Source organism: Macrobrachium nipponense, chromosome 6, assembly GCF_015104395.2.
Source record: "Macrobrachium nipponense isolate FS-2020 chromosome 6, ASM1510439v2, whole genome shotgun sequence".
In the NCBI taxonomy this organism is placed as follows: Eukaryota; Metazoa; Arthropoda; class Malacostraca; order Decapoda; family Palaemonidae; genus Macrobrachium; species Macrobrachium nipponense.
In genome coordinates this window covers 80,855,609-80,881,896 of record NC_061108.1, presented here as the reverse complement: position 1 = coordinate 80,881,896, position 26,288 = coordinate 80,855,609, and the positions used below count along the sequence as shown (strand labels likewise).

The 26,288-nt window shown below is 43.8% G+C and overlaps 1 protein-coding gene across 4 annotated transcripts in view; it reads right to left on the bottom strand.

The window, feature by feature from the left end:
• LOC135216276 (intermembrane lipid transfer protein VPS13D-like) overlaps nucleotides 1-26,288 on the bottom strand; it is a 999,641-nt gene that overhangs the window by 905,247 nt on the left and 68,106 nt on the right. For all 4 annotated transcript variants that reach the window (XM_064251439.1, XM_064251442.1, XM_064251440.1 and 1 more), the window contains exon 5: nucleotides 11,213-11,330. In XM_064251439.1, the coding sequence (XP_064107509.1) occupies nucleotides 11,213-11,330 (118 nt within the window). The remainder of the gene's footprint in view (nucleotides 1-11,212; nucleotides 11,331-26,288) is intronic.

The following is a 26,288-nucleotide window of genomic DNA, read 5'->3' as shown; positions in this document are numbered from 1 at the left end:
CATTCCTCCTCCTTATAAGTACTCTTAAATGACCCTGTTTGTCTTCTCTTAACTCTACTTTCATTCCCTGTAGTACTTCTATTATGACACAATTTTCTTTCAAATTTAGGGTCATACACATTTTGCTCATGGTTTGCTTACCTATCAGCCAGGGTATATCACCCTGCAGAATTCCTGTCTTCAAATAAAACTTGTTTTTTAGTATCAAAGGTATTTCTATTATTCCTTTTGACTTACAAGATGTCTCGCCAAAATTAAACACTTTATTAGACTCTGTCCTAGTGTTCCTCATTCTCCTCAACTCTTCCTGACTCAAATCCATGACAATGCGTGCTAGTCTCAATTCTCCACAAACTGTTGATTTACACCCTGTGTCCTAAACTGTATCAGCCACCTCCCATGACTCTTCCACTATTTTATTAACTTATCCTGCATAAACCTCTTCTTCTTCTATCCCAGTTTCTGTTTTCAGCTTATTTTTTTCTAGTTTTGTTTCAGTTTTCTTCCTATCATGAAAATTCTGAGGACGATCCCTAGCCCAATGCCATTCCAAGCTGCATGTTGCACATACTGTTACCTTCCCTTCTTTGTACGCAGGATTTCTTCCACCCCTACCTTGGTTCTATCTTCCCCAATATCTCTGGTTTTCCCTCCCTCTCCCTGAACTCGCATTGCCTTCTGACGACCTCCACCATTCCCATTCCTCTTTAGTCCATAATCCCTCAAATAGTCTTTTTATTGTTTGTGACACTGTTTTGTACTCTTAACTTTTCTTGCCCACAAGCCAATAATACCATTTTTTTTTATTTTCCATGAGATTTGCTTGCTCTATTACATGATAACCCTTAACTTCCCCTTGAAGCGCCTTTCCCTATTGCTCTTTCACACTCGGATACTGCCTTCTCGTATCTAATTAAATAGTCCGCCATCTTTTCACTAGATTCTCTTCTTATTAGAATGTATTTTTTTTATTCTGCCGTAATTCTCCATTACCTAGTCTTTTAGATAGGCTTTATCTAGTTTGTCTAGGATTATCTTTGGACCCTCTGTACCCGTAAGTTTACCTCTATTTAATCCTTCCACTAGTTCTCGGGTTTTCCCTTTTAAGCTCATCCTTATTCCTATCGCTGGGTATTTTGTATCTTCTCCATACAACAATAGCCAATCTTCAACTTGACCTTTCCATTCTTTGTACTCTTCTCGTATCCCGCTAAACCTTGGACATTCCCTTCTCCATCTAGTCTCCCTTTGTTCACTGTCGGATCCAGGCATCCTCTCCTACCAACCAAACAGCACACGCCGTGTCACCTTTCGACCCGTGTTATTGTTTACATCCAACAGATGCCACCACCATCTTGTCTTCTATGATGTCACAGCCTATGACATCACAACACAACTTAAATACATCAACAGACACCTTCTAAACTCAACCATATGCTGTCCATATATAGGACACCCACCATATTTCGACAATGCATAAAATACCAATAACAATTATACAATATATAATCAGAATCTACTTGATTATCTCTAATATATGAAGACACTGGCAATGTTGGAACTACTGGCAAGAAGGAGTCAGAGAAATTCGCTAGAAAATAGCGAAATGGCGACTTGTAGGTTGTAGGAGGAGTCTCCTTATCTCCTTCTTCCTCTTCCACCACAGAAACAGGGGACAATCCTGTTTGCAGCTGGATAGAAGAAGCAGTATGCTTCATGAAGCCTTGGCGAGAACAAATCTGAAGAATTTGCTACAAAGTAGTAAAGTAGTAAATTGTAGGATGTCGGAGAACTCCTTATCCTCTTCTTCTTTGGCTGATGAAAGCGGCGACAAGTTCAATTAAGGTTGAACAGGAGGTACATAAGAATTCATAAAAATCCAAAATACTGTCCAACTTATTTTGAATAGTTGCAATTGAAGGACCTGAGACAGCCATAACTTGTGACATGTCGGTAAGACAAGATGTAATCGTTGTCCATAGTTGTAGAAACACATCCTACTGATCCAACTATGCCCCTTGGGTACTCAGACACTAGTGGAAGCTTGGGTGCCGATGGACGCTCAAGCGCTAATGGATGCCTGGGTGCAAACGGATGTTCAGGCACCAATGGATGCTCGGGCACTAATGGACAATCAGGTGCCAAGGGACGCTCAGGCACCAATGTACGCTAAATGGACGCTCGAGAGCCATTGAACGTTCGGGTGCCAGTGGTAGCTCTTGAACCAGTGAGCGCTCTTGAAGAAGAGGTAAAACATGTGCCAGTAGGCACACTTGCACCAATGAGTGCTCAGCCGCTTGTGGATGCTGAGGCGCCAATGGGTGCTCTTCCGCTCTTGCACCAATGGGAATTCTTGAATTACTTTATATACAGAAGGTAGGAGCGAGTCCCTTCCTACTTGAGAAGGATGCACAGGCGCCAACAGATGCTCAGTTGCTGTATACTTTTTAAGAGCTAGACTCTAACACAGAGGAGCTATCTGGAGTAGGGAGCACGGTAGGATAAAGGTCTGGCGCCAACAGACACTCAGAACTTTTCACGCATGCAGCCTCATCAAATGGATGCCCAGAGGACGACTTCTTTGAATCTCAGAAGAGGGCATTCTTTCAATACTTACCCTCTAAGCCATCATCATCGTGTGAAAAGCATGCTAGACTGACCCAGAAGCTGCAAGAAGGATGTTGGTCCTCTTGTAACACACTGGCCTTCTTAGGAGGGACAGAAGGCAACACATTACAAGTCCTCCTTTACAGTGGACGAGACTCGGCAATAAAGTGCCACTGGCGCCTGGGTGACGACTCCTCAGAGCTCAACCCACTCATGGAAAGACGAAACACTTCCTTATAGATGCCTTTCCAATGGTGCTCTGTCATGACCTGGGATGTAACAACAAGACTGCCTGAGGGGGTGACTGTCCGTGGGCAAATTCCACTGACCTCCCTTGGGCTACCAGTATGCCTCCTCCCAGGTGCTGAGGAGTCTGACAGGGACCTTTGCCTAGGAGAATCAGGGAACGAACAGCACCTCCTCCACTGCACAACACTTCACTATCACAGGGTTAACACTACTAACCCCAACACAACTGGCAATGGTATGGGAAGGAAGCGATGGATACAAGCGAAGGAGCATGTGGTACAAAATACATTTTTATAATAAAAATGACATTTTCATATAATAAAATAAGTTTCAATAATGCCTACCCAACAACTATGCAGCTATAAGTGGAACTTATAGCTGTGCAACCACTGGGCAAGTTATATAATTAAAATTAAAGAGCTAGTAGCAGGAGAGAAAAAACACAACAAACTGGAACAGAGTGTTATCTGACTAGGTATCCATGTATCACAAGAAAACTACTTGAACACCTGTGTAGCTTACAATACTGAGAGCTCGGAACCGCTGGACGCTCAGTGCCGTGGACGCTACTAGGCGCCACTAGGCACTCGGCGCCAATGGACGCTACTAGGCGCCACTGGGCACTCAGTGCTGGTGTATGCTACTAGTCACCACCGGGAACTCAGCGCCACAGATCCGCTGCATGCTCGTGGACACTACTAGGCGCCACTGGACACTGCCATGGATCCACTGGATGCTCATGGACGCTACTAGGCACCACTGGACGCTACTAGGCGCCACTGGACACTGCCATGGATCCGCTGGATGCTCATGGACGCTACTAGGCGCCACTGGGCGTTCGGCGCCGGACGCTCACGGACACTACCGGGTTCAGTAAACTATAAAATAAATGCAAGACATAATCTTAGGTCAAACATATGGCTAAAGACAAGATCAGCCAGAATAATTCGGCGCCAGTTAAGCTTTGACGGCAAGCATACTATTTCGTCAGTCTAGCTACCTAACAGCTTTGTTTTGATTCAAGCTAAGCAGGCACGATAAATCAACATTACTTTGTTCCCTTAACTGGTTTTAAGTACAGCCCTCTATAGGGATGTTCTCTCTATAGTGGACTCATGTACTTTTTCAAAGAAAATGTTATTGTTATAATACAATTAAGTTTGTTCATACTTACCTGGCAGATATATATAATTAAAGTGCCCACCCACCTCCCCTCAGGAGACAGTGGCACTGATAAAATATGAATAGAAAATGGGAATAGTTCCTGATATCCGCCTCCCAGCGGCGGGAATGGGTACTACCACCTGGCCGCCCACTGCGTGTGCCGCGAATTTTTAAATTCTGTCGGACTTCAGAAAATACAGCTATATATATATCTGCCAGGTAAGTATGAACAAACTTAATTGTATTATAACAATAACATTTTGTTCATGAAACTTACCTGACAGATATATATATAGCTGAATCCCACCTTCGGATGGTGGGAAGAGACAGAATAGGATTTTTGGGAAACTAAATTAAGTAGATGATATACATCTTGGTTCCTGACCTGTTAGCATAGCCGACTTCGTGATTACTGTCACCAAAGTCTGCTTCTGCGTTACTAGAGTTGCCAGCGAGGTAGAGACCTGTAATGCTGGTGCGCTCTAGATGATCTGTCAACGGGGGCGTGACCACAATGTGACTAGACCATATGACCATACTTCTGAGGGCACCAAAGCTAAAACCACCACCTGACCTAACCTATCAAAGTTAGTTCCATAACTTCTAGGCTAAAGAAAAGGAACGCGCCTCAAGCGACCAACCCTTCAAAGTTAAAAGCACACCTATCCCTTTTCTATAGGATAGGATTCGTGTTGCTTCCTGCACCCAATAATATATCTACGGATATGTATGGTCCTAGCGACTTACAGATCTGAAATGTCGTCTTCACATCCCGTCGGGAGTGTGAAGCGAACACAGAGAGTTGCTTCGCTAAAGCGTGGCACTCAGGATGTTACTGAGTGTCATGCTCTGTTGAAATGCTTCCGAGGCCGCGCCCTCACCTCTTGAGCATTCATATTAAGAAAAAATCTCAAATCTTTATGCAAACATAATGAATGAGACCTCTTAAAAGAACTCCTTGGCTATAATGCCAGGGTGTTGTTCTTGGACATGAACCAGTCTGGTCTTTTTACGGAACACCGCAGATTGTCGGAGTGTGAAGCGAACCCAGAGTTGCTTCGCTAAAGCGTGACACTCAGGATGTTACTGAGTGTCATGCTCTGTTGAAATGCTTCCGAGGCCGCGCCCTCATCACCTCTTGAGCATTGATATTAAGAAAAAATCTCAAATCTTTATGCAAACATAATGAATGAGACCTCTTAAAAGAACTCCTTGGCTATAATGCCAGGGTGTTCTTGGACATGAACCAGTTTGGTCTTTTTACGGAACACCGCAGATTGTCCGTTGACCTTGACTTTCTATAGTTTTATCAAGATAAAACTTGAGAGACCCTACAGGGCATAGGACTCTCTAATGCCCTTGCCCAATAATTTGTGCCATACCCTTGGTCTCCAAGCCTTCGGGTCAAGGGTTAGACAGGTTTTCGTTCTTATCAAGAACGGAAGGCTTAGAGGACAGACCGCATTATGTCCTTTAAAGCCAAAACTCTGATGATGGCTAAAACCTCACTAAACCCTCCTTGCCGTGGCTAGAGCAGTTAGAATATTAGCCTTTCTGGTCACGTGTATTAAGTTCGCAGAAAGGATAGGTTCGAAATGCTTTTGGCATCAGAAACTCAGACTACGTCTAAGTTCCATGCCGGAACCTTTGATCCAGAGAATTTCAAGATCTCCACAGACCTCAAGATCGTGAAGCTTTGTTGTTTGACAGAACCGAATCTCTGAGCCTAGAGGCCGTCAACAACATATTTGCATATTCTACAATAGTTAGGACTTCTATTCTATCTCATACTTCATACAGAAAGATAGAACCATAACGAAATTCACAGAGGTCGAGGTGGAGGAACAGTCATTTCCCTTCACTATCTCCAGAAACGGCCCCCTCCGATTGAAAACTGAAAATAGGCAGCACTGCTTTGCCTTGGCCAAGAGACTGCCATTAATCTTGAAGATCTTATTGCTTCTCGATAGTCTGAACGCCTTCAGACTCAGAGAGGAGAGATATTAGATACTTCACTAAGTGACGATGTTAGATTACACTGATTCTCTCGGGAAGGGTCTTTGGACAATTCTCTGAATTACCTGACCTCTGTGAATCCAACCTCTTAGAGGCCAACATGTGGCGACTAAAGCTAATCCTCTAGGATCATGAATAAGGGAACAACTTAAGAGGAAGCTCCTTCGTCTTCAATATTACGAAAAACTTAACGAAAGGACGCCCTCAGTCTCTCCTCACTTTCGACATACTTCTAAGTGAGGATTACTCAGACGTCAGTAGTTGTTGCCTTCGATCGAGAAGACCCCCACGGACGTGCACTAGTTTAACGAACCTCTTGAGGATCGTTACGTTCCGTGCCCAAGCCCATAACCAATTCTCTCTTCTCGAGCTATGAGAGAGCTGAGAAATTATCCGAGATGATTTGGGCCACTCGATCCAACCTCACCCTTCGAGGAACTGGAGAGCCGACCAATTTGGCTTCCAATTCTTTCAGACAATGTGCCAGAACATCTGTTCTCTGTTCGGATGTCTGGCACCCTCTCGCTATCACCTGAGGTGATCCTCAAGCCGTTGAGAGAAAATTAGAATTACAAGATCTTTGATGTTATTCCAATTTCTTCGTGAGGAAAATTTGTAGAGGTCTGAATTGCTGTTTATTCAGGGAAAACAAGCTTCTCCAGCGAGGGGAAATGGTCCCCAGCAAACTCATCCATTCCCTCAGTCAGCCTGCTTCCTTCCCTAAATAAGGCTGCGCTTTGCATAAGCAGGAGAGCATTATTATAGTGCTATGCCGCGGTAGATTCGTACAGAATGTTACCGTGCGGTAAACCGCACCTAACAAGTATAAGAGATATCTTGTTGAAATTTTCTAAGTAGGCGGCAGGTATGATCATTCAAGATTACTAGAAATTCCTCAACCCGAGGCTAAAATCCATGATTGTAGGGCAGAGAGACGGGGTTTATTAAGCCATTCCCGCAAGGGAGAAGAGAACGTAGCCAACCGCGCATGACACCGAGCTAGCCGGTACTGCGTAGATCACAGTAACAGCAGCCTTGATCATCGTCTCGCACTATGTGCCTTGAGTTGCCGCTTACTCTTTTCGAAGGGATAGGTATGAAATATCGAGCAAAAGGGCAACTCTCAAGCAGGCATATTTAAACGAAACAAAATTCGCTAAATACAGAAGCTGAGTTGGTGTTGTCGTAACAATACCTGAAGAGTTGTTCTTACTCCGAAAACTCTTGGAAGGTTGAAGGGAGTGTCAAATAAATACATTAGAACAACAGTTCTTTCGGCTTCTATCCGCAGAGGTAAATACGATATGCGTATATGACTTGACCCATGCGTTAGCAAAATGACGCAAAGATAAACTACATAAGTATTGTAGTAATTTGAACATCGAATTCTCTACTACATCTTTCCTCGACGAGGAAGAGAGAAAGAAAGGAAAACGACTGTCCACGTTCTAATGAACGAGACTTTTAAAAGAAACTCCTTGACTCTTTGCCAAGACTCTTTTCCAAGAAAAGGGAGTAATATTCGAATAGAGATCATCAAGAGAGAACCGAGGATCGAAAAAGACCGTTCAATGTTCTTATGATATTGGACAAAAGACTTCCTGGATAGTCTACAAGTCTTTCTCTTAAACCCCGGATGAGCCTCTGAAAATGAATGAGAGCTCTTCCGAAATTTGTTAATGAGTTTATCCGCTTAAATGATAAAAACGTTAAAATCTATGTCAATGAGAACTACCCCATTTATGAGGGGTCCCCCACTTAAATGACAATGGGGAAAACGTCCTGACTTGACAAAACTATTAGCACTTTGCTAATAGGGGAAAACCCTTTAACATGACCGAAAGTCACCCAGGAATCCAAGTATATAATCTTCCCGATTCTCAAAGAAATCGATGAAGAGGAAAGAGAGATCGAAGAAAAAAATTCGGGTATGTCTCTCCGCTAACTCCGAATCCTTTTTAAAAATTTCTGTAAAGAAATGTCCTCAACAGCAAATAAGACGCCTTCAACAAGTCTTTTCTCTCGCAAAGCGTCCTGCCGAGCTTCCACCGAAGCGTCCTGGCGAATGTCCACAAAAGCGTCCTGCTGAGCGTCCTCAAAAGCGTGCTGGAAAGCGTCCTGCTGAGCGTCCTCAAAAGCGTCCTGCCGAGCGTCCTCAAAAGCGTCCTGCTTAGCGTCCTGGAAAGCGTCCTGCTGAGCGTCCTCAAAAAACGTCCTGCTAAGCTACGAGCGTGTCTGAGCAGAGAACACCAAGTCTTCTGAACGACGTTTCAGAGAGGAACTCGTTGAGCGCCTTGATGCATGCAAGGCCCGCCAAGAGGGCGTCCTGGCGAGCGACCTTGCCAACATCTCAATGTTATGACGAACGCGTTTTGCGTATGACATTGAATATTTTTAAGGGACGTCCTCATGCGAGTCTCCATGGAGAGCCGCACGATGTCCTGAAGAGTGTGAACACTAAAGGAAGACGTATGGCTTTCGTCTTCCGCAAGGTGCTTGCCGAGCGTCCTGGAGAATGTCTCTACTTATAGGACGTCGAGCACCTCCAAAACGCTTCCTCACGTCTAAATTGCCCTTCTTATTGCCGACCAGAGACATAAGTTGTTTGACTGTGCAAAGCAGCTTGCCGGCCGTCAAACTTATCAGCTTGCTTTTTCGAAGTAAAGCGAACGTTACATAACGTATACGGAGCGCCATGAGGAGAGGAGACGAAAATGTCCTTGATTACCAAATTCTTTTGGAATGCTAGTGAGGTTGAAACAGCTCTAACTTCATGAGCGTTCAACTCGCAGGAGGCTCAAATAACTCTTCTGGCAAGATGAATGAACCTCCTTAATAATGTATAAGTGATATATACATGGAGCGTTCATATACATGAGCGTTCACTCGCAGGAGGCTCAAATCACTCTTCTGGCAAGATGAATGAGCCTCTTTAATAATGTATAAATGATGTATACATGAGCGTTCACTCGCAGGAGGCTCAAATCACTCTTCTGGCAAGATGAATGAGCCTCCTTAATAATGTATAAATGATGTATACATGAGCGGTCACTCGCAGGAGGCTCAAATCACTCTTCTGGCAAGATGAATGAGCCTCCTTAAATGTCCCTTAGAAAAAGAGCCAGTGCATTCTTCTAAAAGGGAAAATGTGGTCTCTTTACTTTTTCATCCTCTCGTGACGAGAGAGAGGACGTGAAGCGTCCTCTTCTCTCAAGCTTCTTTAGGGGGCGCGAGTCCTTCCGAGAACTCCAACCCGTGTGGGGAGGACGCCTCGGAGGACGAGAAGCAATCCTTCAAGATTCGTGCACGTGCACGATCTTTAGCAGCCTGGGAAGCGTCAACAGGTTCTGCCGAAGGGACGCCAGATCGGTGGGGAGCCCCGTAACCCTCTTGCGGCTTTCGACATGCCCTCTCCCTGAGTCATGGGAGTCCGACAGAGGTCCAGGCCTAGAGGCATTATGGGGCCGATCTGACGCCCCCTCCACAAACAACAAGGGGCACTACACTTCACAACACTGATTGGAGAGCGAGCACTTTAGTCTAAGATTACTTGATGTAATCCTCTAGCAGACACTTCTTCTAGGCCCGTAAGCCATACCACAGGGTTAGGCAAAATAAAATCTACAGGAGGTTAGAAGGTTCATTATTTCTAACTTCTGTTTACTGTGGAGGAAAACTCCTGATTCTAACACGCTCTAAAAAGCGTAAATGAATCCTCCTTCTTCCGTAATCAGTCACACATTACACTAATTACCTTATGCAAAGAAAACATGTAAACGTCATATATACTAAGCGAGTGTCTACCGAAAGTTCCGGTAGCCTCACCTTACCGTGCAGACAACAAAGTCTGAAACTAGGCTAACTAGCTTCAGACATCAAATGCAATGAAAAAATTTACGATAGCGTATGCCTAGCCACAAATCCAAGTTAATAATCGAAAGAATAATTAGGATACTTAAGTGGCTAATGAAGTTTTTCAAAATCCTAGGCGGAGGTCTGTAAACAGTTGTTTACCGACCGGCGACAGAAAAAAATATGAATAGAAAATGGGAATAGTTCCTGATATCCGCCTCCCAGCGGCGGGAATGGGTACTACCACCTGGCCGCCCACTGCGTGTGCCGCGAATTTTTAAATTCTGTCGGACTTCAGAAAATACAGCTATATATATATCTGTCAGGTAAGTTTCATGAACAAAAGTTATTTTCAATAATAATGTCAATAATAATTTTATTCTTGCTTTTAATAAGATTTCAATAGACCATCCTCCAAAAATCCGTCATAACTAATTCTCTCCTGCTACAATAAACCTTTACACTTAATTTTGGAAAGATTGATAAGCATTAAAATTTATTGCAAATTTGTTGCAGTAGCAAACATGCTAATAAGTGAAAGTGGTGAAAACACCTTAAAACAATAATTATTAATCCTTGCGGAAATAAAATTCAAAACCAACATCATTTTGATAACGAATGCAATGTTTAAATTGTTACGCTACTCTCTCAGGAAAATAGCTAATGCAGTGTTTCCATTATACGCTACTTGCTTATTAGCTAAGTGACATCTCACTTTGTTGCATTACTCATTGTAAAAACGATTCACTAATCAAAAGCTCACTACTGAAAATGTTATCAAACAATATCTGATTGTTAACAAGCGTAAACACAGGTCCGACAAACCAATGTTTACATATAGTCCGACATTTGTCAAAAAGTAGTTGACTAATTAACTGCAAGTCGCTGTAAATGTGAACTAAGGGTGTACTTCTTCTGTGAATAGCAATAAAACAAGGAAAAAACTCATCCTGAAGCTTTCAGTTGAAGTTATTCCACTTTCTGTTTGTATACTGAAATCTAGTAAATAAGCGGCGAAAATTGAATAACTGCTGCCGACACCAGATGTTTACATCAGGAGTCGCAGAAAAGGAATGAACTAATGAACTAATGGGCTGTGTTGTTCCTAACCTTCTTGCTAGGGGGTGAGACTGTGTCACTTACACACTTATCGGTGTCACTACCACAAATTTTGAATCTATACTGCTCTGAATAACAGAAACTATAGCTATGTAATTACTGGGTAAGTTGCATAATTAAAAATTACAATTACTACAAAATATTTACAAACAGTTATGTATTAGGGCAAGAGGCCATAATGAATACTGCACATCACTGTACTTACTGCTAAATCTGCAAGTGACTTGCTGCTATACATTTCAGTGTTAGTATCCCAATACACTCCCATGTTGTTGAGCTCCAATAATTTGTAGGCCATTTTGCAATTTCCACCATAAACAAACCTGAAAGAGCACTTATTTGAAATGAGGAAACACTCATTATTTGTTCAAAATTGTATTAATGACACAAAAAAACTCAAGCTAAACAGTAACAAGACAAGCTTGAATAGCAGAATGATTTTCATGCTATATTCATTTGGAAAAAACAATCACAAATTTATAATTACAAAACTGATATTGAAGAAAAATTAACAGATACAGAGGCGTACCATTACACTTAAGTTGCCCTCAAATTTTGAATGTTTCCTTTGAAAGGAACATAGCTAAATGCTCTAATATACTATTTTTGGAATGAACATAAATAAACGCTCTAATGCTTGCATTTCCAAAAAATCCATCCAACCCTCATTCAATGAATGTCCAGAAAAAATGACACATTTGGGTTAAGCATTTAGCATAGATCACTTACATAAAACAGGTTTTGACGTAGGAAAAACCTATTTTGGTAGCAGCTTTGAGTCCTCAATGGAGTTACTCTCATGGTTCCCCAGGCCTCCATAAGACAGACCAACAAATCTCAAAGAATTCTCTTCTAGTTGATCTAGGCCACATCAGTGTGTAAAGGATACAGAATGATCCTAGGCAGTTGGAGTAATAGAAAATAAGAGGCCTCTTTTCATGAGTCTTTTATATTCTATCATTGTGTCAACATGCACTATTCTGGCCAAGACCAACTAGAAGAGAATTCTTTGAGACTGGTTGGTCTGTCTTATGGAGCCCTGGGGGACCATGAAAGTACTACCATCTTTGATGACGAACAGTGGCTACGCTATCATAAATAGTTAATAAACTGAAAACTGATGACAAAACATCTCATATGCTAAGCATAACAATTTTAACCATTACCTATACAGAAAGAAGATTAAGATATTGTCCCACCCCTAGATTTATAGATACATAATCTTTTATTAGGGATGTCCCACTTCATATCCATTCTGTATATGCTAGAGTTTTGTACTATTATGACATCTAGTGTTTTTATAGAGCATACCAGCCAGGATGACCTTTGGTTATATCTGTTCACAGTCTTACCATTTTGCAAATATTTATATGGACGGACAGGACATTTATACTAAAATGCCAGCTTTTGGTCGATAATCTGCTACATAATGGTTTTACCAGTAGCTTTTATGTAATTTGCTAAAAAGAAAAAAAATTACTTAGTTAATCAGCAAATTCAGCTTTGAGCAAGAAGTCATATTTTTTTAAATTATGTCTTTCATTTACAGGCTAGGTCCTTGAATTAGAAACTTTGAGCTCTAACACTAAAATATCTACTACAGTGCTTTTTCTGTGAATCATTTGTATTTTTCAATAACTTTTTTTATTATATTAATATGCCTCTGAACTTTAAAAAATAATCATATACTGTGTACGTATATTGTAAACTACCTTGTCCTTATAAATTTATAGCATATTTATGAACTCTGACCCTTTCTCTTATGTTTGTGTTAACTAGATACGTAGCAAGGAATCTAATAGTTTCCTACTTTTATCACTGCTTATAAGTTTGCTTTCCTTTCCTAGATCCCATGCTTTTTACTTCACACTTTACTTTCATATTTTACATTTGCTACCTTTCACTACTGTTTGTTAAAATTCACAGCTCTGATGCCTGGGTCATTCTACTCCTTCCTTCTTTCTATACTTAGAAAGAACAAAATTAATTGGATATAAAACCATAGACAAATAACTTTTCAGCAATTCCTTACCAGCAGTAATCATCATTTACCTGGGGCATCATGTTGCTACAAAGTGAGCCTTAATATAATTTTATAAGTAATGTAAAAGAGAAATTAATAAACATGTGATATTAATCTGTATGAGTGATATTATAAAGGAATATTAATAGTCCTTTTTATTAAAATGTAGGGAAAGATTTGCCAACTTTTCATTTTGCAAAGAACAATAAGAGTAGTTTGATTCTAAAACTGTTTAATTTTCCAAACATTTGCAACAGATTTCCAGTAAGAAAACCAATTCTTGTTTGTGAAGCAATCCACTCAGATTTTGCTACAAGAATGTTATTTATAACCACTGTATCAATGATTTTATACTAAAAAAAACTTACTGTAATTACTCAGAAGGATTTTGAAATTTAATAAAAAATATTTACAGCTCTGCCTTCTACTAACAGACTTCAGTTTCAAAACTTGGCGTCTACAGGAAAAAATAGAAGAATTCACCTATGAATCCACCTACAACGTACATCTAAATCCTAATCACTGTAAATTTTTGTACCTACAGTATATCACTATTACATTCAAAATCCTTTTCACTTGATATATCAACATCATTATCATTACTTTTTAGACAATTTCCAAAATATTGCTGGTAATTTCAAATGGATGGTTCAATTCTCAAAATATGTATATCAATTATTGTTTTAGTTTTTCTTCAGATTACACACCAACAATGATAAAGAGGTTCTTCAACAATGCACTCAAGTTGGCATAACTCCAATCTTTCTGCTTGCAACCTATTGGTCATAACTATATAACTATAAATAGATGGCTGCCAAAAAATGGTTAAAATCTTAAAAATCCAGGTGTGTGATTAACATTGAGATCAATAAATTACTCCCAGTGACAATATTTAGCATTAAATTCTACTTTATTGCTTACTTTTATCACTATTATAATCAAACATCACCTAATAGAGATGTTTTCAACAACATAAAATGGCAGCATAAAAAGAATAAATCTTTTACAGTGGACCACACTTCATGGGTTAACACTGTAAGTAGTACAGTGGATCTTCGGTTTTCGTACATAATCTGTTCCCAAACCTCCCACGAAAACCGAAATGTACGAAAACCGAAACAATAATTCCCAGAAGTAATAATAAACTACAATTAATGCATTCCCGACCCCGAAAAATATTTAAAAAAAATACATTTTATAAGGAATAATCACAAAATGAAGTTTTTATGATAAAACAAAGTTTAATGTATACTTACCTGGCAGGTATATATATAGCTATATTCTCTGTTCCACCTGGCAGAAATTTTCAAAACTCGCGGCAATCGCTAGTAACCTATTAGTAGTTCAGGATACCACCACCCCGTTACCGTGGCGCTAGCGCTAGGAACCGTTCCCAATTGGGCCAGATTTTCTCTGAACCCTGTCCCCTGAGGGGAGGCGGGTGGGAATTAAATTATATATACCTGCCAGGTAAGTATACATTAAACTTTGTTTTATCATAAAAACTTCATTTTAATGTATGACACTTACCTGGCAGGTATATATATAGCTGATTGACACATTTGGAGGTGGGTCAAGGACAGCAACATTCTTAGAGTATACAAATATTATTAAAATATTATAAACTCCAGGTTCCTTACCTGCTAAGGTAGCTGACTTCATAGGTCCTGCCTCTAAGCCTGCTTAAACCTTAGTAGCTCTCAACAAGGAAGTGTCCTGTATGTTGAAGAAGCTAAGACTGGAACTGACAACTGGACGTGACCAATGTGTTGACAGATCCTTACAGCCCTCTTATGCCACGGCATTCAAGCTAGTAACAGATCATTTACCTGAACTACACACACACCATCACCAGTAATACCAACACGACTGAGAAAAGTACCGCACCCCTTTTCTCAGACGACCAAAAAACACAAACACCATCACCTAATAAAAACAACTAGCTTACAAGAAGGTTATGGGGTAGTAACTCCTTTGCCCAATACTGTACCCGAGGACACGTATGGACCTAGCGTCTGACAATTATCGAAGGTTGTCTGAACGTCCCTAAGATAATGAGACGCAAATATTGAATTAGTTCTCCAATATGTTGATTCAATAATTTCCTTGAGGGCTAAATTCTTTTTAAACGCTAATGAAGTCGCCACTGCCCTGACTTCATGAGCCTTCACTTTTAAAATACCAAAGCTCTGCTCTTCACCCAACATATGAGCCTCTTTAATTAACTCTCTCATGAAGAAGGCTAGAGCGTTCTTCGTCATGGGTCTAGTGGGTCTTTAACTGAACACCACAGAGCATCAGACCTCCCTCTGATAACTCTTGTTCTTTCTATATAACATCTCAACGCTCTCACTGGGCAGAGAACTCTTTCTCGCTCGTTACCGACCAATTCAGCTAGACCCAAAACTTCAAAGGATCTTGGCCAAGGATTAGCTGGATCCTCATTCTTGGCCAAGAAACCTTCTTGGAATGAACACACTGCATTGCCGTGTCTCCATCCCACCTTCTTCGATATGGCCTGAAGCTCACTAATTCTTTTAGCAGTTGCTAATGCTATTAAAAAGATAGTCTTCTTAGCAAGATCTCTCAGAGAGGATTCCTCTAACGGTTCGAATTTGCTAGAAGTTAAATACTTCAAGACCACATCCAGGTTCCACGCAGGTGGCCTGCCTTCTGATTGCTTCTTCGTCCCAAACACGACCTAATCAGATCTCTCAAGATCTAAGTTATTCGAGATGTCTAGATCCCTGTGTCTAAACACTGAGGTTAGCATACTCTTATAACCTTTAATTGTCGAAACTGACAAGTGTAAATCCTTCCTCAAGTAAAGAAGGAAATCTGCGATTTGGGTCACAGAGGTACTGGATGAAGACACTTTCCTGTTTTTTACACCACTTCCGGAAATTGTCCCACTTCGACTGACTACCCACCGTGATTTGTGGAGGTTCTTCTGGCTCTAGCCACTGCACTGGCCACCTCTCTAGAATATCCCCTCGCTCTGACCAGACGTTCGATAGTCTGAACGCAGTCAGACCCAGAGCGAGGGTATTCTTGTGAAACCTGTCGAAGTGGGGTTGTTTGAGTAAATCTACTCTTAGAGGAAGCGTCCTTGGCGTATCTACCGTCCATTCCAGTACCTCTGTGAACCAACTTTGGGCCGGCCAAAACGGGGCTATTAGGTCATCCTCGTTCCTTTGCTCTCCCTGAATTTCTTCATCACTTTCCCCAGCACCTTGAACGGGAGGAAAGCGTACAGATCTAAGTTTGACCAATCCATCAGGAATGCATCTACCGCCACTGCTTCCTGGTCTGGAATCGGAGAGCATATGTTGGTAATCTCTTTGTTCTGGCTGTCGCAAACAGATCCACTACCGGACGGCCCACAACACAAACTTCCACAGGCTCTGGCAAACCTCCATGTGCAACGTCCACTCCGTCGAGAGAAGTTGCTCTCTCCTGCTCAACAGGTCCGCACCCAAGTTCTTCTCTCCTTGTATAAAACCTGGTGAGTATCACGACCTTTTCCTCTTCTGCCCAAAGCAGAAATTTCTTTTGCCAGATTGTAAAGGGGGAAAAGAATGAGTTCCCCCTTGCTTCCGAATATATGCCAGAGCCGTGGTGTTGTCCGAGTTGACCTGCACTGTCTTGTTTCGAATCAACTCTCTGAAGTGCTTCAAAGCCAGAAAATTGCCAACAGTTCCTTCCTGTTTATGTGCCTACCACTTTGTTTCGTCCTTGTTCCAAAGTCCCGACACCTCTTGAGGGCCTAATGTCGCTCCCCAACCCGCGTCCGACGCGTCGGAAAACAAGACGAGGTCTGGGTTCTTCTGCTGAAGCGACATCCCTCTTGCTAACCTGCCGGAGTTTGGCCACCACTTTAATTCCTCCTTTACTTCGGTCGTAATTAGAAACTGGGAAGGAATCCGGTTGCGATTTTCTTGGCCATGAATCCTTCAGGAAAAACTGAAGAGGTCTCATGTGCAGTCTTCCTAAAGCAAATGAACCTCTCTAGTGAAGAGAGTGTCCCAGTAGACTCATCCACTCTCTTGCAGAGCATCGGTCTTTCTTTAGAAAATCCTGCACCTTCTGACTGCATTGGGCTTGCCTTTCGGGGACGGAAAAGCCCGAAAAGTCACTGCCGATATCTGAATCCCCAAATAAACTATCTGTTGTTTGGGGCTGCAAATGGACTTTCCCATATTCACTACCAGACCTAGGTCTTTTGCTAAGTCCAATGTTTGACTTACGTCCTCCAGACATTGAATTCTCGACTGGGATCTTATCAACCAGTCGTCCAGATACAAAGACACTCTGATCCCTCTTAAATGTAGCCATTCTCGCCACATTGGACATCATCCTCGTGAATACTTGAGGGCTGTGCAAAGGCCGAAGCATAGGGCCTTGAACTGAAAGACCCTGTCCTGAATCACAAACCTTAGATACTTCCTGCTTCCTGGATGAATCGGAATATGAAAGTATGCGTCTTGTAAGTCCAGAGTCGCCATCCAGTCCCCTGGACGTACCGCTGCCAGTACTGAATCGTTCGTCTCCATAGTGAACTTGGTCTTTTCTACGAAAAGATTCAGTTGACTTACGTCCCAGCACTGGCCTCCAAACTCCGAGGACTTTGCAACAGGAACGACGGTTGTAAAAATCCCCGGAGATTCGTGATCCCAGAACAGGTTCTATTGCTCCTTTCTCTAGCATGGAAGCTACTTGCTCCCACAGAGCCGCTTTCTCTTCTAAATCCGTTGTAATTTTGCCCCGAGGGCTCTCGGAGATGTTGCGAGGGTGGGGGTCTTTTCACGAAAGGAATCTTGTATCCTTCCCGAGCTACGTTGACAGCCCAGGGATCTGCCTTCATTTGTTGCCAGACTTCCCAAAACCTTGAAGTCTGGCTCCCACTGTCGTCTGGAGGACCGAGTTCTCATTCTTTAGAGGGGTTCTTGGCTCCTCTTTTTCGCTGGTACTCTCTTACCCCTAAAGGCGGGTCGAGCGAATGTTCTTCCTCGAAAGGCTGTTGCGACGGTCTAGTCTCCTTTGGCGTCTTCTTCACCAACTTGGTTGGTAAGAACTTCTTAACCGAAGAAGAAAGAAGATCTTGAGTGGCTTTCTGCGAAAGGGATAGAGCTATACCCTAATCACATCTGAGGAAAACAGCTGTTTCGAAAAGGAGGAGAGAACAGTAACTCCGATTTCTGAAGAGACCGGGTAAAAGGTTAGAAACTCCTTTGAGGCGAAACGAACACAAGAGCGATCTCTTCTAAGCACTCCTGCGGTGAATAACGAAGCCAGCTCATTCGTTCCGTCTCTAAGAGCCTTATCCATGCAGGACATAATGCTCTTAGCTGTTTCTAAGTCCTGCGAATCCTCTTCTCCTATGGGGAATGTTCGCTAGCGCTCCCAAAGACCAATCCAAGAAATTAAAGACTTCGAAAGTCCTAAAAATCCCACCTTTAAATAGATGGTCAAATTCCGAGGACGTCCACAAGACCTTGGCGAATGTACCGCTGTCTGCGTGAGCTGTCCACTATACTGGAGAAGTCACCCTGGGAGGAGGCCGGATACTCCCAGGCCTAGGACTTTCTCCAGTAGCGTACCATACTCTGATTTAGAAGATAATTAGCTGGAGGGAAAACAAAGAGTATTTCCCCCGCTTCGTTCATTGGCCTATCAGTCATTCACACGTTGAAGGGCCTTCTTTGCCGAAATTGACATCGTCATTTTCAGGAAGGAGGACTTCTTTGGAGTCCTAGTCTTGGAAAACTGTGATAAGGGGGATAACGGAGCTGTCGGTTTAAATTCCCCCTCAAAAACAGCAATAAGACGTGAAGTCAGACCTTATAATCTGAAGAAGGTTCTGTATTCTTTTCTTCAATTACTTCCAACTCTTCTTCTGCTGAAAGAAATATCTTGCAAGTCGTCGTCGTATTGACGCTTCGTTGTACGGACTAGCGTCCTCGCCGCCTGCGTCCTGCGGCTAGCGAAGCATCGGCGTCCTGCCGCCTCTCGATGTCTTGCCGCCTGCGCCTCGGCTACCGTCGTCGCGTCCTGCGCTCCTCGATCTGCCGCCCGTCCTGCTCCACGTAGACACGCCTGCTTCCTGCCGCCTGCGTCCTGCGTCCACCATTGGTCCCGCGTCCTGACGTTTGCGTCCTGCTTCTTCCGAACACTATTTTCCTCCTAGCGCCAGTGCGCCCTGCGTCCTCGGCGAAACGCGTCCTTGTCTTCCCTTTTCGAAGTACTAATGGGAAGGAAATCGTCCCTTACGCTCGAAGATGTTGTTCAGGAGATCCCAAGACTTCACCAACACTGCCAACTTGGACTGCATTTTCCCGTAAGAAAATGCTTCGTACCATCCTCCTGGAATGGTAGACGACGGAAGATGCGGATTACGAGCTGGACTGCGAACCTAAAGGAGAGCGAATCTTGTACTCTACCCGACGGAGAATACGAGGGGAGGATCCATAAGAAGATAGAGGCGATTCTCCCAAGGCAATACCATGCCGAGAACGTATATCGCCAGTGCGATTTGCGTCCTCTCTTCCAAGCCTCACTATCTTGCACCTGTCTCTCGAGAGCAGTTGATGTCCTGAACGTCCTCTTGAGTGGGCGAGACACCACTGCATACCGACGTTCTCGCTCGGAAGTCGAACCTTCCGAGGACGCACACTTCCCAGTTACGCCTTTTCTGCGGCGAACTGCACAGCCTGGGAACTTGCAACAGGACTGTTCGATAGGGACGCCTGACCGTGTCAAAACCTCTCTCGCCTCCCTTCGACTGTCGACATGCCTTCTCCCTTGGGTCTGGGAGCTTGACAGAGGTCTAGGTCTAGGAGCACGAGAGAGACGATCAGACGCCCCCTCCACTACAACTTTCACTGACATCGAAAGCACTAACTTTGTCTGTAAGCGCTGTATCTGGTCGCCCATGGACGCAAGGGCAGCGAACACTTTCACAATATTTGTATCGTTCGTCTCCTCCGATACAGCAGCGGGCGCAGGAGATACCTGGGGAGAAGGAACTACCAAATCTACATTAGAAGGAGCTGGAGAGGAAATACAATCACTCCTTTTACTCGAAGAATTTGACTTCTCACTACGAGAAACAGATCTCCTTACACGATCTTTCTCCAGTCTCTCAACGTATTTCATAAAACCGACCTTCCATTCCTTCTCTGATAAATTCTCACATTCAATGCATCTATTCTCCCAAGTACACACATTCTCCCTACATTTCTTACAAACGGTATGAGGGACGACCGAAGCTTTCGGCAGTCTTACCTTACACCCCTCTTTTACACACACTCTAAACATACTTCCAGAGTCAGACATCTTAAAGAACAATCCAAAGCGAATGCCAAGCTAACGTTTCCGAGTACAATACCAAAATCCAAGATCAGTCAGCAACGAGAATGAAAATTCTAGCAGGGAACCACCAACAATGTTGCCGGTTCGGCTGGCAGAGAAAATCTGGCCCAATTGGGAACGGTTCCCTAGCCCTGGCCCACGGTAACGGGGTGGTGGTTGCCTGAACTACTAATAGGTTACTAGCGATTGCCGCGAGTTTTGAAAATTTCTGCCAGGTGGAACAGAGAATATAGCTATATATATACCTGCCAGGTAAGTGTCATACATTAAACACAGTTTTACATACAGAAAACAATGAGAAGTTTAAATGAATAATGAAACGAATAATGAACATTTAATAGGAGGAGGAGGAGGAGGTTAAGTATATCTTAGTCTTACCAGACCACTGAGCTGATTAACAGCTCTCCTAGGGCTGGCCCAAAGGATTAGATATTTTTATGTGGCTAGGAACCAATTGGTCACCTAGCAATGGGACCTACAGCTTATTGTGGGATCCAAACCACATTATATCGAGAAATTAATTTCTATCACCAGAAATAAATTCCTCTGATTCTGCATTGGCCGAGCCGAGAATCGAACTCCGGCCCACCCGAATGGCAGCCGAGCGCAATAACCACTTGTCCAACGAGGAATGAGGAGGAGGAGAGGTTATTGTTTGGAAGGGGAATCCCCTTCCAGAAGGATTTCAGGTATCAAGGCCCTATCTGGGGTTACCCCTCCTCTTCGTTTTTTACTGGCACTATTTGGGGTTACTTCCCTCTTTGGTTTTTACTGGCACTAGGACCAGCTTGAGTGTCACTGGACCCCTGTCACACTACAAAACTGTCAAGAGACATTTGTTTCTGCCATCTATTTAAAATTTGCCTAAAGTGGAACATGGCATTGTTATTAAAGATGTTGGAGACACAGATTACAACATCTTTGTTGGGATGATAACTCTCCACAAAATCTTTTACATCACTCCACATTGTAAACATGTCCTTAATCACTGAAATAAACTCATTATGTATGCCTGTTTGCTTTCTGAATTTTTTAAATCAGCCTCTGCTGGCCTTAAATTCACTAACAGCAACACTTGTAGGCATTTTCTTATTGTGATCAGCATGCAACACCCTCCAACACTTTGCTAAGAGTTCTTTCTTAAATTCTATAATGTTTCTCACCATTTTTACAGAGGGCTGGCACTTTGAACTTTCTTTGGGCCCACAATGGCTTATTTAGCAGTTGTACTCGAATAAAAAAAACAACAAAAAACAAAGGCCACAAAGGCAGAATGGGTCATAAGAGAACACGGGATGCTTTGCTTGGGCGCTGGTACAGGGCCTAGTCATGCAATAGGGCCAGGAATGAACATTTCTGAGCATACGAAATCCGAGGAAACATGAAACCCAAGATAAAATTTCATCGGAAAAAGTCTACAAAAACCAGGGTGTACGTAAAATGAAGGTTCCAATGTATAACAGTTCATATCTTTTTGCTAACAAACTTTTTTTTTTTAATGAGCTTGACTCTACAAGAATGCATTAAAACAAGTATTCAAAGTATAACAAAGAAGAGTATATATTTTTAATAAAAGTACCTTAACTTTGACACTATATAGCAAGTGTTTGGCCCGGACAGGGCACAACAAAAGCTCTTGAGCATTCCTACCCACATAGTCATTCAGTGATGGAATGGAAAATTAGTGAACCTGTCATCGTGCACTGAGGGATTTTGGGTCTTGGCCACAAATTCCAGGAGAAATTGAAGGACACTGACCCCCAACCCCTAGTGTGCTTCACACCATAGCTCAGACCATGGAGTTCTCCTACCCTCTTCGAAGATGCAAAAGCCAGAAGGAAAACTGTCTTGAGCGTCAAGTTCCTGTCAGATGAGCAACGCAATGGCTCATATAGACCCTTAGTGAAGCTCTTTGAGAACCATGGAAACATCCCACGTTAAAGGCTTGAGCTCTCTAGGAAAACTCGATTGCTCAAACCCCTCAACTAGCAAGGAAAGTTCCCAGGACAAGGAGATGTCAATACTTCTAAGGCATAACACTAAACTCAGGGCAGCTCTGTAGCCTATAATGGCAGAAACGCACACATTTCTTGTCTCTGAAGAAGGATAAAAAGTCTCCTATTCACTGAATAGAGGTTGTGAGTGAGAAAAACCCTATAGAGTAGATCGCCCATTTGCCTTGGTAAACTACAGAGGTTGACTTTCTGAGACTGCTGGACATATGCCCAGCTGTTCTCTGAGAAAAGCCTCTTGCTCGGAGGAGATACTTGATAGCCTCCAACCGTGAAGAGACAGGGATTCCCGCCAAGGGGGAATTTCCCCAGAACCTCTGACAACTACGACAGCAGATCTGGAAACTATTCCACCTGAGGCCACATTGGGGCTGCCAAAGTCATCCTGAGACCCTGTGAACTCATCAGCCTGTTCAGAACTTGATGGAACAAAATGGAGGGAAGGCATACACCTCCAGGTTGTCCCAAGGATGTTGGAATGTGTCCTCCACTAACACTAACGGATCTGGAACCACTAAACAGAATATATCCAGTTTCCTGTTGAACAGAGTTGCAAAAAGGTCCAGCATGGGTATCCCCCACACCTGGAAAAGTTTGTCTGCTATCACTTGATGGAGGGACCACTCTGTGCCAAGGATCTGATCCCGACGACTGAGCTTGTCTACGACCACATTTCGTTTGCCTGGGATATACCTGTCTGAGAGTTCTACCGTATTGCTGACCGCGCACTGGTGAACCTCGACCGTCAAAGCGTGAAGTTGACAAGAAACCAGCCCTCCCTGCTTGTTCACATAGGCGACCACCATGGTGGTGTCCGACATGAGAACGACAGAATGGCCCTCTACCTTCTCCTGAAAATCCTTCAAACCCAGGAAGGCTGCCTTCAACTTCAAGACATTGATATATTGCTGTTTGTCCTCCAAACTCTAAATGCCTGAGGCAAAAAGGCCGCCTTAATGAGCCCCCCAACCTGCGAGGGAGGCGTCTGAAAACAGAAGGAAGTCCAGTGGAAGAGAACGCTGAGGGACACCCTTCAAAAGATTTCAGTCGTCCAATCACCAATGAAGGTCTTCTCTCACTTCCAGAGACAGAGGAACCTTCAACAGGGATGAGTCCCCACCGGAGACCAGAATTCTCCCAGTCTCCATTGTAGAGACCGAAGATAAAGACGCCCATGAGGGACCAGCTTCTCCAGGGAAGACAAAATTCCCAGAAGAACCTGCCACTGATGAGCTGACTGATGTGGCTTCAACAGGAAGTTGCGCGCCACCACTCACAACTTCTCCCATCTCTGATCCGATGGAAAAATTCTTGCAAATGTCGTATTGACGACCATGCCAAGGTGAGAATCTTTTGACTAGGTATGAGGTTTGACTTTTCCAGGTTGACTACAATACCCAGTTCCAGACAAAACAGAAGTAGATGATCGCTGTCCTGCAGCATTTCCCTGGAAACTGCCAAGACCAACCAATCGTCGAGGTACCTCAGCAAACGGATCCCCTGAGCATGGGTCCAACTTGATACGAGAGAGAAGACCCTTCTGAACACGTGAGGGGCTGTTGTCAGCCCAAAGCACAGGACATTGAACTCGAAGACCTTGTCCCCAAGAGAGAAGTGAAGGAAATTTTTGGACGTCGGATGAATAGGGATCTGGAAGTATGCGTCTCTTAAGTCTATCGACAGCATGAAGTTGCCTTCCCTCACAGCTGCCAACACTGAACGCGGGGTCTCCATCTTGAACCGTGTCTTCCTGATGAAATGATTCAAGGTGGATAAGTCGATCACAGGTCTCCACCTCCCGACACCTTGGGCAACAAGAAGATGTGACTGTACGTAAAACCCCAGAGACGGACACACTACTTCCTCTATTGCATCCTTGACCAGCATCTTCTGCACTTCCTCCCAAAGAGCCAAGAATTTCAGAGAATCTGGAGGATATGCCCTCCTGAGCTGCGGCTTGTCCGACAGAGGAGGAGAGAAGTTGAATGGCAGTAGGTACCCCACCTGAAGGACACCTACCACCCACTTCTGTGGCCCATAACTCTACCACTTGGCCCAATAGCTTGCCAGGCAACCCCCCACCCGGGGCACAGGAGAGGGAGAGGCGTCTAACCTACAGGCGGCCCCCTTTACCTCTGCCCCTTGGGCCCCTTCTTGGCTTGAAGGAACAAGAGCGAAAGGGACGTTGGTCCTCTGATCTAGGCTAAGACGAATGGGGAGGCCCTACCGAAACCGAACTCCTCGATGGCCTACCAGGCGACAATCTTCTTGACTGCTGCTGGGCAGGGGGAGGAGGAGGAGGAGGATGTCCCCGAGGACGAGACTCCAACTTAGACACAGCCTGGTGCACTAGTCTGTCCTTGGTGTCAGCCCGGCGCCGGTCTGAGGAAACAACAATGGAGACTCCAACAGATCCCCATTCCTCAATGCCAGCAAGGACTCAGGGTCAACTGATCTTTCCATCCTAGATAAAGCCGCATCTCTTCTAATCAGGAGAAGGTTAGCCCATAAATTAACACTGAGGTGAGCCTTATATGAAAACATCTTGCCTCCAGACTACAAAAAACTGGCAAGCAAGGAGGCACTCATCAACCCTTCTGGGGACCTGTCAGAAGCTATCTTGGCAAAGACCACAGACCAGAAGTCCAGCCAAGAAACCGTCTGCAACATGGAGGCTGCCATAGATTCCAACGCTAAGGCATCCTGTGGAGACAAGGATGGAGCCACCAACCTCACCTGCTCCAAAGTCAATCCCAGCTTCAGATGAATGACATCTGGGTTAAGATGACGCGACATCAAATAGGCACAGTTTGTAGCATAGTACTTCCTATGTCTCATGGGAGGCACGGGTAGTAGTTTGGGAGAGCCCATAGAGTGAAGCGAACCATCCCGAAATGAAACAGAGGCGTTAACCTTATGCAAGACTGACTGGACATGCCCCGACAAGGGAAGTTGAAAAGATGATTTGGGATCCTGCGTAGCTCACACCAAGGCTTCCAAGCAAGAAAGAGTGTAAGACGACCGAGCCTGAGTCCTACTTTCCAAATTGTTGAACCCACAAATGAGATCGACAACGTCTGAAAAGGAAGACAAAAACTCTTGCGTCTCCCTCCTCCTGCTCCCGCAACGAACCAACTACAACACTAGGAATAATTACTACGTACTCTTCCAACAGATGACTCTTTAACATGGCCGCGAACGGGTATGGGCATGGCAGACGTACGAACGTGAGTTGGAGAGGAATCCCGAACACTCGAGATCGAAAGAGAATCCCTCAGTCGAACTCCTGGAAGCACCAGGGTGAGGGGCAGGCAAACATTCCTGCTGCACCAACTCTGCCCTCACAACCTTTGACCTCTTGACAGGTGCCTTGAGATCCTTACGGCAACGAATAGGCCCTGGAGAAGAAGTGGGAGAGCCTTCATCATGTGCAAGGATGGGGAGGTTGCAACACGCTCGCAATTCAATGCAGAGGACGAAGCAGCTACTGTAGATTGTACAAGGGAAGATACACTGTAGATTGTACAAGGGAAGATACACTAACACTTTCCGGAACACCAACACTCTCGAGAACACGGCCGCGTTGTTCCTCCCTCGCAGGCGAAGAAAGAGCAAAGTCCATAGCCTTCCAAAGCTTGATACGCCAACACGGCAGAGAGGGGGAAGAAGGGGAGGAAGACAGCACTGGTTCCTTACACGATCTCTTCCCAGGAGGAGTAGACGATGCAACACGTTTCCTTCCAGTCCTCCCAGCCGACATGGCAGCCAAATTATCATCCAAAACAGAGTCCAACCTCTTAAGAACCACCTGGCATAAAGCCTCAGACGGATCAGCAAGAGAAGGCTCCGACGACATGGAAGGGAAACTAGGTGGC